Consider the following 12,334-nt stretch of genomic DNA (forward strand, 5'->3'; position numbering starts at 1 on the left):
TTATAAATAAATAAATAAATATATATATATATATATATATAGTGTATGTGTGTGTGTGTGTGTGTGTGTGTATGTATATGTATTTATATATATATATATATATAGATAACTACTGGAATTTTATAAACTTTAGTGTCTTTCTTCTCTTTACCAATTGATAGACCTAAAACAGAAGGAAACTGATAAAAAAGCTATATTAAGACATTATTTTATTAAAACATAAACGTCATGGCAATAAACAATATCATTATAAATTCAAAGATCATAAAGATAAAGGCAAGAGAAAGTTATTAATAAACAAATAATAATCAAGAAACGTTTAATCACAAATATTACAATCGAGGAAGGAAAACAGATGTGGACAAGATCTACTAGTCAAATGTGGAAATAATTATATTAATGATCCTTAAATAAAAAAATCTAAACTCTTCAAAATTAGACTGTACACCAAGAGAAAATCCAGCATGAGAAGAAACTTTAGAAGGTGAGGAAGGAAGACAAGAGTATAAGGGACAATTTAAAAATACTTACTGAAAAAAGTTAAGTTTATAAAGTTAAAAGAGTTGAGGCAGATTAACATTTTAAGATAATTGAAGTATTAGTATTAAAAAAAGGGGACAAGTTAATATTAAATCAATATTAATATTAAAGTAATATCAAAAAGAAAACTGAATCAAAGACAGCATCTCAAGGAGAAAAATACACATTTGAAAACTCAAAGTATGGCATCATTAAAGCATTGAGGAATCCACTAAAGAGAAAATGTAATCTTAAATTGAAATTGATAAAATACTGAAATATATTTATGTATACAGAAGAAAGGTAACATCATCTCCTCACACAAGTGGAATGAATTTGGTAAACAACCAAATAAAGGGTATTTTTATTATAAGTGAAGCACTGGGCATGTTACTGGGTTGGGTTAAGTTGTTAGTAGGAAAGCTATTCACATCTGATATAAATCAGTAATAAATGACTTATTCTGACATTGCAATGAATGCACAGTTTACAATTAATTTTCATAAGGGAAAAACTACGGTTTTCTACTACAGAAAATTTACAACAATGTTGGTTTATAACAACTTTATTACTTAAGAACTTTATTCAAAATTTAATTGTACATGTAGATTTGACTAATTGGTTTGTGTTATATGTTGAAAGCTAACAATGTTTGTTCTTTATTTTATAATACTTTTTATAAGATTCATTAGGCCATCATTGTTATTACTTTCACGTTACTTGTTTCAATGATTGCTGGTAAGTTATCTGCTAGTAGAGAATTCTGTCATCTTATCTATATATATTAACAAAACATCTGAATAAGTTTTTACTTTTACTAATACATACGGCATTTTCTAAAGAGTTACAAAGTTTCTTAAATTATTTTGTGTGTGTTATAAAGTTACATAGTAATTTATAGGTGGATCTGAAACATCAGCTGATACCTAATATAGTTGTTGAGAAAAACTTCAGTTATTTTTACTTGATTATGTAGTTGTTCTTCTTTGTGGTACTATTATAGCTCTAGTGATTGGGAAGTATCTTACAGTTGCTATGTATTATTAAAGTTGAATTCAAACTCAATCTTTGCGTGATTTTAGGTGAAGAAAGTGGTACTTCTACTACCCAAGTTTATTAGTACAGAAGTATTGATGTTTTAGTATTAAAAATTTGTCATACATTAACTAATTAAATTGAAAATAGCACACTTTGTATAGAGTTTACTAGTTTAAGCAATATTCTGTTGAGTATGATAACCTGTTTCATTAGTAAATATCAATGTGTCTGTTTATTTGGTGTAAGAAATAGTTTAATTTAATGTTGTTGTTTTTCTTGTTTCAATACAAATTTTATATATTTATATGACAATTAGGAATTATTTTATTTAAAATATTATTTCTTTATGCTTTCAGAAATCTTCAAACAGACAGAATAACTATTCACAAGAATATCTGCCTTTGTCTTCTGGGGGCAGAGTTAGTATTTGCAGCTGGAATTAGTCAAACCCATATCAGAACTCTCTGTGGAGTGATAGCAGGATTATTACACTACTTTCTTTTGGCTGTTTTTGCTTGGGTATTTGTTGAGGGGTTTCATCTTTATGTTCTTCTAATTGAGGTATATGAATCTGAGAAATCCAGAGCTATCTGGTATCATGGATTGGGTTATGGAATTCCAATAATTATTGTGTCCGTTTCAGCCATTGTGGATCCATACAGCTATGGCACAAAAGAATTTTGTTGGTTGCGGACAGACAACTACTTTATTTTCAGCTTTGTGGGGCCAGCAGTAGGAATACTTTTTGTAAGTATTGAAACTAGTGTAACTAATTATGTTGCATTTTTGTTACCTGAAACATTTGAGATTGAAACACAGTTTTGTTCTTAGTTTTCAGGCTGCTCAAAGGATCTGTTGCTACTTAAGAAATATCAATAGTAGCAGAGTGTGTGTGCATTTCCATTTAACTGTCCTAATGTATACCCATGAAAATTCTTGTCTTTGTGTCTTAATACAAGTGTGCTTTTCCCAGTGTAAACTTTTGTCCTGTCAACGTTGACAGGTAGTAGAAGCATCCTTTATTTGCTTAACAGTAATGCAGTTTTTGAGAAAAGGAATTTAAAAAAAAATAAAATATTCCAGAAGGTATAGGTCTCTCTTTTTATCTTAAATTGTTAATACCCTAATTTGTACATAATATAATTTTTTATGGAATATACATGTAGGTCTAAACGAGTATCAGATGGTTTATACGCTTACATGTATTGTTATTAATCAATTTATTCCTTCTTGCTTGCTTAGCAATAAGCAATCACACACACACACAAACATACACCATATCAATGTTGCACATGCTAATTTTTATCTATTTTGATGATCCCAACATTTGCAGAACATATTGCCAAGAACCATAAATTAGCCACACCAGTATATTTTTAAAAATCAAAATGTTACACTGATAGAAAAATGTAGAGAAGCCTATTTCACTCAGTTTTGAAACTAAATAGTTAATAGAAATAAAAGCTGATTATTTTAAGTTATTGTCATTGAGAAAACCTCATGTTCTTGTCATTCCTGTCACTTGTATAGTAGTTATTATTATCTTGTAGTTGCTTTTTACCTAATTTTGAAAAAAATAATCATATAAAAAAACAAGTATTTGATTTGCACTTGTACTTATGTAGTGTATTAATTTTCTTGTATAATATACCTGTTTTATTCAGTTTTGTATTAATTCTTTTATATATACATACACTAAAATGTGTATCTACTAATGCTATATTTTATGCATGCTGTCTATATATCAGTTACTTTTTTTATAATTACCAACCTCTGTTTTTCTTATATAACCTAATACCAATTTTTATATTCACCATTTACACAAACCTTAAACATATTGTTAAAAGTTTTTATCTGACACATTTTGATTATTATCTCATATTTGATGTCACAAAGCTACTCTGTGTAATTCTTTCAAACACTACTTACAAATAAGCCTAATTATAAATTATTTGTTCTCATTTCTTTGAAATGTTTTATATATTGGTGAAAATTTAAGTCAAAATACAACTCTTTTTGTTTTCTGATATGATAGAGAAACATGCAAAGACAAATTTATTTTCTTTGGACTAGAAGAGAATTAAAAAAATGCTAAATCTTCCCTTTGTGTACCTTTATGTTTGATTTTATAGCAACAATCTATATATCTTTGAAAAAAAAATGTTGCAATTGATGCATATTTCACTTTACAATAGGAGCAAAATTTATTTGTGTATGTTAAAACTTTTTTATAGTTATTTTCCTGACAAATATACAGATTTATAAATTTTTTGAACTTGTATACATGGATATAGTATGCTTAGTTTTTAACATTTTAGTAATTTTAATATACTCCTGTAATACTTGCATGCATAGCATCTGTAAAATTCATGAAACAAAATAATGATAAAGAATATGTACATGTATGAAATGTTCTAGAACACTAAGGTGAGAGGTAGCTACTCAAAATTTCAAAATGCATGATTTTTCACTTCAAGAGCTTTTGAATCTGTTAATGTTTTCCATCTAATTTTGTGAAGTTAAAATTATCTACTAGTTAATGAAAGGCACACATTAAATCAAAACCTTTCTTAAAAGTGAAACAAACTTGGTTATCTATAAGCTTATCTAATGCAAACTTTAATTAATTCAACTTGTATGTATTTATAAATTCTGTGGATTTTTCTAATTTTTGATGATGTGGCACTGTAGAAAAATTAATAACAATTCCAATCAAAATACTCATATTAGTTATAAAAAATTATTGATTTTGGTACATTGAAAAAATATAAAAACCCTTTTAGTATAATTTTAATTCTAACAAAATAATGTATTTAATATATGCTCATAAGTATTTGTGAAATACTGCCAACTCAACCAAAGCAAAACTGAAATAAAAAATATTTATCAAAAGGAAAAGGGATTGAACATCCAATAATTATTTTGTAAACTTTAAGACTACCACCAATATTTTCTATTGGGAAAGTATTAAAGTATTCATATAATTCTAAAATTCAAAACATCTCTGATTTAACCTAACATGCTGTTATCCTGAAAGTTAAAATATGACTTACAAAGAAGTATATTATTCCTCTGCAGTTATTTTGATATTTTCAATTTTTGAAACAAGCATTGTGATATGGCAAAACTTAAATACTTGTTGTTTTCTTGTATTAGCAGAAAAATGCAACTCTTCAGTAGGTGTTTTAGTTTTTTTTTATGTTGAGGTTTTAAAACAAACCGAAAATGAAGCAAAAGTTAAATCATTAATCTGTTTTCCTTTAGTTATGCGTTTAAAAGTTTTAGTAAGGCAGTAATCAACTGAATGTGCACAAGACTTGCTCTGTATTGGAGAAGGAATCAAATTTACTATGTGTATCAACACAAAATCTGGGAATCTTTTAGTAAAATGTATAAGTATAGTTCTGCTGTACACAAAAAATCAGATTTGTGCTCAAGATATTTTTGTGAATTGCCAACAATTCAGACTCTCAGTTGGAGTGCAAGGTGATGTTCATGTGAAGAATAAAAATACTTTTGTCCATTTGCATAACCTCTAGATTCTCTGAAATGTATATTTACAATTTTTTCAGTATCCCTGTATATTGTATCTGGTATTTTCTCTCCTCTACCATGAACTGTTTGATAAATCAGCAATGAAGGGTAAAATGAATACTTGACAACTCTGACATGAAATACGTAGTATAATACCATGTTGAATGGCACTCTTTAAAAAGTCATAGCATATACACTTTGACCACCACCTGTGTATAAATGGTTAAAACATTAACCCATTTACTGCACTCACAGAAAACATGCTGTTTTGTTATTCACTACACTTACAAAAAAAGTACTTTTTTTTAGGGTACTTTACGTATTGTAATTTTTATTAATGTTGATCTCAGTGTGGAAATAAATACGTTGTTACTCTTTACTTCCAGGGTAGTGCAGTGTTCTTGTGTATAGCCATGTGCATCCTTTGTTATCATTCTGGAGTTAAGACGATGGTAAAAGGGAAGGAGGAGGCGAAACTCAAAAAACTAAAGTAAGATTGTTTGGTATTTTTTCATATATATCATGAACTTACATGACCATGAACAAGAATTAAAACATAGCTTCATTTAAAGTTTTCAATTACATGCTTACCACACTTAGATAAACTCATGTCTGTGTAGAGAGAGAATTATTCTGTGTTGCCTTAGTTAAACATAATATCTGTATGTCCCGTTGTTTAAGGTTTCAGTTTTGTTGTATTTCATGTATCTTTTCAGAACTAAGGAGGTACATAGCATACTAGATTTTCAGTTTCGTGTTAGTCCACTTGTCTGAATCAACCAAAATCTTGCTAGACAAGTGTTTATAAATTCTGTAGTTGACCATAGTGCAAGTATCTTTCTGGCTGCAGAAGTTAAAAAAGTGAAGAAGTTTAATCATTTTTATCCATTCTGAATATGTCTAAAGAAATAACAACTGTCACTACAAGTCCTTTAGCCATCTGATCATATTTTTTTATTGTAAAGTATGTATGATAAACTTGTATTATACAAGTTAAGAGTAAAGTGTTCAAACAAAGTTGCAATTTCAATTTGTCTGTGATTTTGTATGACAATTATCACTTAAAAAATAGTTTTATTCTAGTTTCAAATACATTTAAAATCTGTAAAAATTGATAAATGTTTAGTATGTACAATACAAAAAACTTTTCTTCCAGTCTTAGATAATGAGGCCACCAGCTTGTCTGATCCTAGTTTAAACTTTGACCCTTAATTAACGTTTTTCATTGAATGAGCATTCTCTCTTTTACAGAGCATGGATAAGATGGGCAAGTGTACTAATGGTATCTCTGAGCTCTACTTGGGCAGTAGGGCTTTTGTATATATCCCAATCCAGACACATCTTTGCCTACATCTTTGGAATATTGAACTGTATTTTGGGAGTTCTCATTTTCATATTCTACTTCATGAAAAATGAAAAGGTAATATTTAAAGCCTAGATCATTCTTTTAGTAATATTTTTGTGCATATAACAGCCACAGAAGAAAGTCACTGTTGGGGTGTAGTTGATAACGCTATGGCCAAAATTAATCATAAGTATACTCCTTATGAAGTAATTTGTTTTAACAGCAAGAGCTGATGATATGGTTACAGAATAATCTGATAAGTAGGAGCTCTTGTGTGATAAAGCATTTTGAAACTCATGTTTTGTCAGAATTTGCTTACAGCAACTTGTGTCTAACGTACAGTCATATTTAGAACGTATGCAAATATGTATGATATTCTGTTATCGCAATGCCAAGTTTTAAATTAATCTGATTACTCACATGATTGTGAGATTATACAACTGAATGAACATTGTTTAGAACGTATGCAAATGTACACAGTATTCTCTTATGATATTCGCAATTTGGAGAATAACCTGATCTGATCAAACCTGTGATTGTGAGAGTATACAACTGGATGAACAATGTTTAAATGCATTTTAGACACTAAAAGTATTTTGTTGTATGTAAAATGTTGATTTATACTTTTGTACCATGTAAAATATGCCTGAGGGAAGAAAATGCCTGATTCTTTTGTTGTATGTCTTTGTAAATGCATATGTGTGTGTCAGATGTATACATTAACAGTTGATTATAAGATATCAGTATAATAAGAAATGCCTATGAAAAAGGGTATTATGTCCATTTCTTTTCAATATGTAAGATGAATTACCATAATATTCCATTTCTTGGTGATGTTTTATATTATTCTAGTCTTTACAGAGTTTTAATTTTATTTTTGTTGTTGCATCTTACCTTCTAGTTTCATAGGTTCTAAATATATCCTTTATGAAGTTAATTTCCTAGACAGACTACTTTAGCAAAAACTTATTGTTCTTTTTGATATAATTACTTAGTGTGTATCATATCTTGATACATTTTAATGTTATCAAAATTAACTTAATCACAGAAAACAACATTTGTTAAATATCATAGCAAGAATTTCTTAAAACTTGTGTGTCCAAGTTGATGACTTTTGGTAAGAATAAAGTGTTGTAATGGCTCGAGTTATCATATAGACTAGTAATGAAAAAAACAACTAGAAACTAGAAATTTTGGATCATTACATGCTTTAAGTGCTTTCAATGGCTCAAGATATCATATAGACTTGTAATTAAAATAAAACTAGAATTTTTGGATCATTACATACTTTGTGCTGTCAATACTTAAATAAAACAAGATGCATTGAAGTTAATCAGTGAGAGCATTCAAATGTTCTTCATGTACTACACAGATAAAAGAAGAAATCGAGATTTATCTTCAGCGATTAAAATGGCTCCCAGAAAGCATGAAGCAATCCAAAAACCAGAGTCAGTCAGCCAGTTTTCCAAGTTCGAGAACACAGACTACACCTCAACTCAGTGTGGGTACTTCTGTACCTCTGCCCTCCTCTTCTGTTTGTTCTTTATCTTCAGGTATTAAACCTGCACTTTTGCACCCTATTTTTGTTTGTTTTCTTATTTTTTTCCTTGGTTTCTTTCCCATCAGAAAATGTTTTGCTTTTTATTTTGTTAACCCTCCTATGCATGTCTTTCTTCTTTTTCTTCTCAACTTCTCTTCTTTTTCCCTTCTCATCCTTTTCCCTGCAGGTTTTATACATTGTTTTAACGTATTATAATACTAGGCTTTTTTAAGGAAGAAGGAAAAAGACACAATGTAAGTCAGTTGTCTCTTTATCCAGCTTGATTTAAGAATAAAGTATCTAAAACCTAATCACAACCAAGATCTTCACACACACTGCACACAATTCAAAAAATATTTATAATCTCTTATATCTGAAAGAAGAGCTCAAAAATCACTGTCAATAAGATCGGAGTAATTTTTTTATTGTTACCTATACTTATTATCCTTTAACAAACCAGATTTAACAGAGATTTGATATTGTATATGTATTTGTGTGAACATAAATAATATCTATCACATCGATGAACATAATCTGAAATTTGAATAAGAATCACACCAGATCATAAACAGTTACTATTAAAAGTTAAATATTGAGAAAAGGAAACCAATGTCAACTGGCTCAATTCAGAATTAAATTGTTTATGTGAACCCTTTGAAAGTGGGAATTATTTAAAACAATAAAAGATGGTGTGCCACAATCTTTGTGTTGGTTCAACTTTGTTTTTGTAACTTATTAAGCACAAATTGGCTATCTATACTGTGCCCATTGTGGGTATTGTAACCCAATGTTTAACTGTATAAGCCCACAGACTTACCATTGAGCCACCAGGGGAGCTGAGAGAAGTTTGACAATATTGTAGTCTTCACTACAGGACTTAGAGTTTTAAAAGCAAAATGATGTGAGATCAGTTGTCTTATACTAAGCTCTTTCAATGGTTTTTAGATACATACATTGTATTAACATTTAATATGGGATATTCTTTTGGTCCTTACTTACCTTATAATATGATACTTTATATCTCCTTAAATCAATATATCATTTGCTAGAATCAGTATTTAAGTACTTTGGCATTAATGCGATAGTCTTAATTTTTGTTTTCAGGTCACCAACCAACCATGGAACTCACAAGACAAGAGCTTTACTATCCCCCCAAAATTCACAACATCAGGTGTGTCTTGTTATAGCATCCATGAGTTTTTTAACATTGATATGTAATTGTGGTTTTATGTCAGTGACCACAGAAGTTACCATGTATAAGCCTATGGATAACGTATTAGAACACAAAGAGAATACAATTTCCTGTATATTATTAAAAACTATAAGTTATACAAGTTTACTAGTCACATCAGAAGCAATGTACACTGTCTCGTTTACTCCATAGATAAAAGTAGCTCTGTACTACTGCTATGAAGTTGGCTGCCCTAACTACACGTAAGTAGAACTCTGAATGAACAACCAGCAGGAGAATTTCATATTATTATAATTTATAGTTATTTATAGTTATTATCAATTTATCTCTTATTCACATTATGGATAAACAAAAAGCTCATTTCATTCTCATTACAGATCTTTTTGTTTTTATCACAGCTTGATGTTAGAAGAGAAAAGAAATTTTGAGTGGTGGTATAAATAGATATACTTTGGTTATACTTTTGAAATATAGATTTTTTTTGGACTTTTTAGTTTTTGTACTGAACAATGTTTTAGTTTTTAAATTTATTTATTTTATTATTCCTATGATATTGTTACATATGTATTATAGTTATTAGTTTGTTTGCACAGAATTTTCATTTGTTGTGTTGGAGGATGCTTATAAACTGTTGCGTGTGTGTGTGACACTGTTCAGATCGTTGCCTCATTTGAGGTTTTATTCATGATTGTTGTAAAGTAATTGTTGTTACATTAAAATGTAGAAAGAATTTGGGTTTGATTTCAGAGCAGGATAGTTTGGTAGTTTAGGTGAAACCTATTATTTCAGATGCAGTGGTATAGTGTTTCGTAATCCAAGGAGCACAATGTACTTCTTGGACCAACAGTTGTGTTTTATATACCCCCTTATTATATAGCATATCACCCTTTATAGTATCATGAACCCATTAATACCAAGTATGACTTGTTGTTTAGTGAGAACAGGACAAACTCTGCAGTATTAGCAATGCTACAATTTTTACAGAATACTCTTTACTCAGCTTGCTGTCATTACATATTACCTTGTATTCCTTTGAATTTTTTCCTCTCTCTTTTAAACTAAGATTTGCTGTCAATTAGATGGCCTGGCATGGCTGGTGGTTAGAGTGCTTCACTCACAATCTGAGGGTCACAGGTTCGAATCCCCATCCCACCAAACATGTTCACCTTTTTAGCCATGGGGCGTTATAATGTGACGGTCAATCCCACTTTTTGTTGGTAAAAGAGTAGCCCAAGAGTTGGCAGCGAGTGGTGATGACTAGCTGCCTTCCCTCTAGTCTTTCACTGCTAAATTAGGGACAGCTAGCACAGATAGCCCTCATGTAGCTTTGCACAAAATTCAAAACAAACCAAAACCAAGTCAATCGGGTATTGCTATGGTGAATGATACCTTGTATGAGACCACATAAATAGAAATATGGACAACTTTAAATGTACTCCCTCTTTGTCTGATAGGATAAGTTTCCTAAGTACTGTGGTAATACGAGTTTTAATCTTACTTTCTAAAGGTTCGGTTCTGCTTTCTTCTACATGTATCAGCATAATTAATTGAATATTCAGGTTTTTTTCCACTTCAAAGATGATAATTTACACTTGGAAAATTTCCAAAGGAATTACCCCAACTTAATTAAACCCCTAAGAACATTTTGAAGCATGTAAACCAAGGTTAAACAACCAACCAGAAAAGATAGATTAAAAAAATTATTATCCAAAGCTCTTTTGGCAACACTTTTGTCGGAGTGTTCAGTATGACATATTCTGAAGAATTATCAGGATATCACAAAACTGTCCATATGCAGACATTATTGCTCACAAGCAGAATATAACATTGAAATTGGCTATTTAACAAAATTGTGTAAAATGCTAAATCTTGGATATTTCCCAGTAATGTAAAAAATAAGAGTGTTAACCTTACACATCAAAGTACACCAATCCATTCTCTCAACAGGAACCAGGACCTAAAGATCTGTGATACTTATACATACACTAAACAATGCAGCCTTGATGATACTACAACAGACTGCCTTACTGACACACCAGATAAAAAAACTACAACTACATATTTACATCACTTAAGATCATTCACCACAGACAGAAAACTACCTACTGTATACATATTAGGCTCCACTACAAGAACCAAGAAGTAGTATTCCACAAGATAACTCAGATTTATAGTGTCTGCACTTCTATGATTCAAATGAAATGGTTTATTAATCAATGAAGACGGCTAAGAAAATATAAGCAGTTATCTATAGTACATAAAATGTCAGCGATGATGTTATATACATCCACATTTTACATTTTTACAAAACTGTTGTTGCATTCTAAAATGTGTTTTTATTTTATGTGTGTACCTGTATTCCTTTTCATGATTAATATTATTAATGTAATTAATTTTAAATTGAAAAAATAATATTGAGATAAAAAAATGTGCTTGTAATGTTTCGATTCAGGTTACGAAAGTTAAAAAAAGGATGATATTTATATTTAGAAATCAGGAGGTGACCAGAACTTCAGTTTCACTCCTTTGGCTCTGTGATCAAATTAATTGTGCTTTAACCACAGTGTCGTTATTGCTTTTTCTCTGATAAAAAATTAAATAACTAACTCTGAAAGCTTATGTTGTTTTTTTCATTTCTATATATAAATTTGTTTGATCCACTGTAATAAGTGCATTGGCTCATAGCAAATCTATTAAGCTTTTTCCTGGAAACTAAAAATTTGGCTGCCTTTAACATAGCCATTGATCAGTTTACTAGGGTGTAAAATGTTGCTTTCCAGTTATAACTAACATCTCTTGTCATAGCTCAAATTTCAAACCTTGGTTTTCATTACTGAGGAAACACGGAGAATGTTGTGAATGTTAATGAGTACAATACTCTCTTTTGTATTGTGCTTTACATAAAATAAACAAGTTTAATCTACATTATATGTATGTGATTTTGTGTCATTCTCAGCTCTCCATTTTCTATGAAGTCTGTATAAAACTCAAGTTATATAGGGGGCAGGACATTAATATAACATATGTTAAAGACTTTTTAATCTTAGTTTGGTTTGTTTTGAATTTTGTGCAAAGGTACATGAGGGCTATCTGCACTAGCTTTCCCTAATTTAGCACTGAAAGACTAGAGGGAAGGCAGCTAGTCATCACCACCCACCACCAATTA

At 30.0% G+C, this 12,334-nt stretch overlaps 1 protein-coding gene across 5 annotated transcripts in view; it reads left to right on the forward strand.

Annotated features, from left to right (window-relative positions):
• The window catches only part of LOC106470978 (latrophilin Cirl-like), a 111,102-nt gene that overhangs the window by 94,382 nt on the left and 4,386 nt on the right, over nt 1-12,334 (forward strand). For 3 of the 5 annotated variants that reach the window (XM_022400413.1, XM_013931566.2, XM_022400418.1), the window contains 5 exons: nt 1,914-2,304; nt 5,478-5,581; nt 6,343-6,511; nt 7,809-7,937; nt 9,081-9,147. In XM_022400413.1, coding sequence (XP_022256121.1) covers nt 1,914-2,304; nt 5,478-5,581; nt 6,343-6,511; nt 7,809-7,937; nt 9,081-9,147 — 860 coding nt within the window. Of the gene's footprint in view, nt 1-1,913; nt 2,305-5,477; nt 5,582-6,342; nt 6,512-7,808; nt 7,990-9,080; nt 9,148-12,334 lie in introns of all 5 variants that reach the window. The other 2 variants (XM_022400427.1, XM_022400422.1) reach the window with 1 other exon arrangement.

Source organism: Limulus polyphemus, unplaced genomic scaffold (genome assembly GCF_000517525.1).
Source record: "Limulus polyphemus unplaced genomic scaffold, Limulus_polyphemus-2.1.2 Scaffold108, whole genome shotgun sequence".
Taxonomy (NCBI): Eukaryota; Metazoa; Arthropoda; class Merostomata; order Xiphosura; family Limulidae; genus Limulus; species Limulus polyphemus.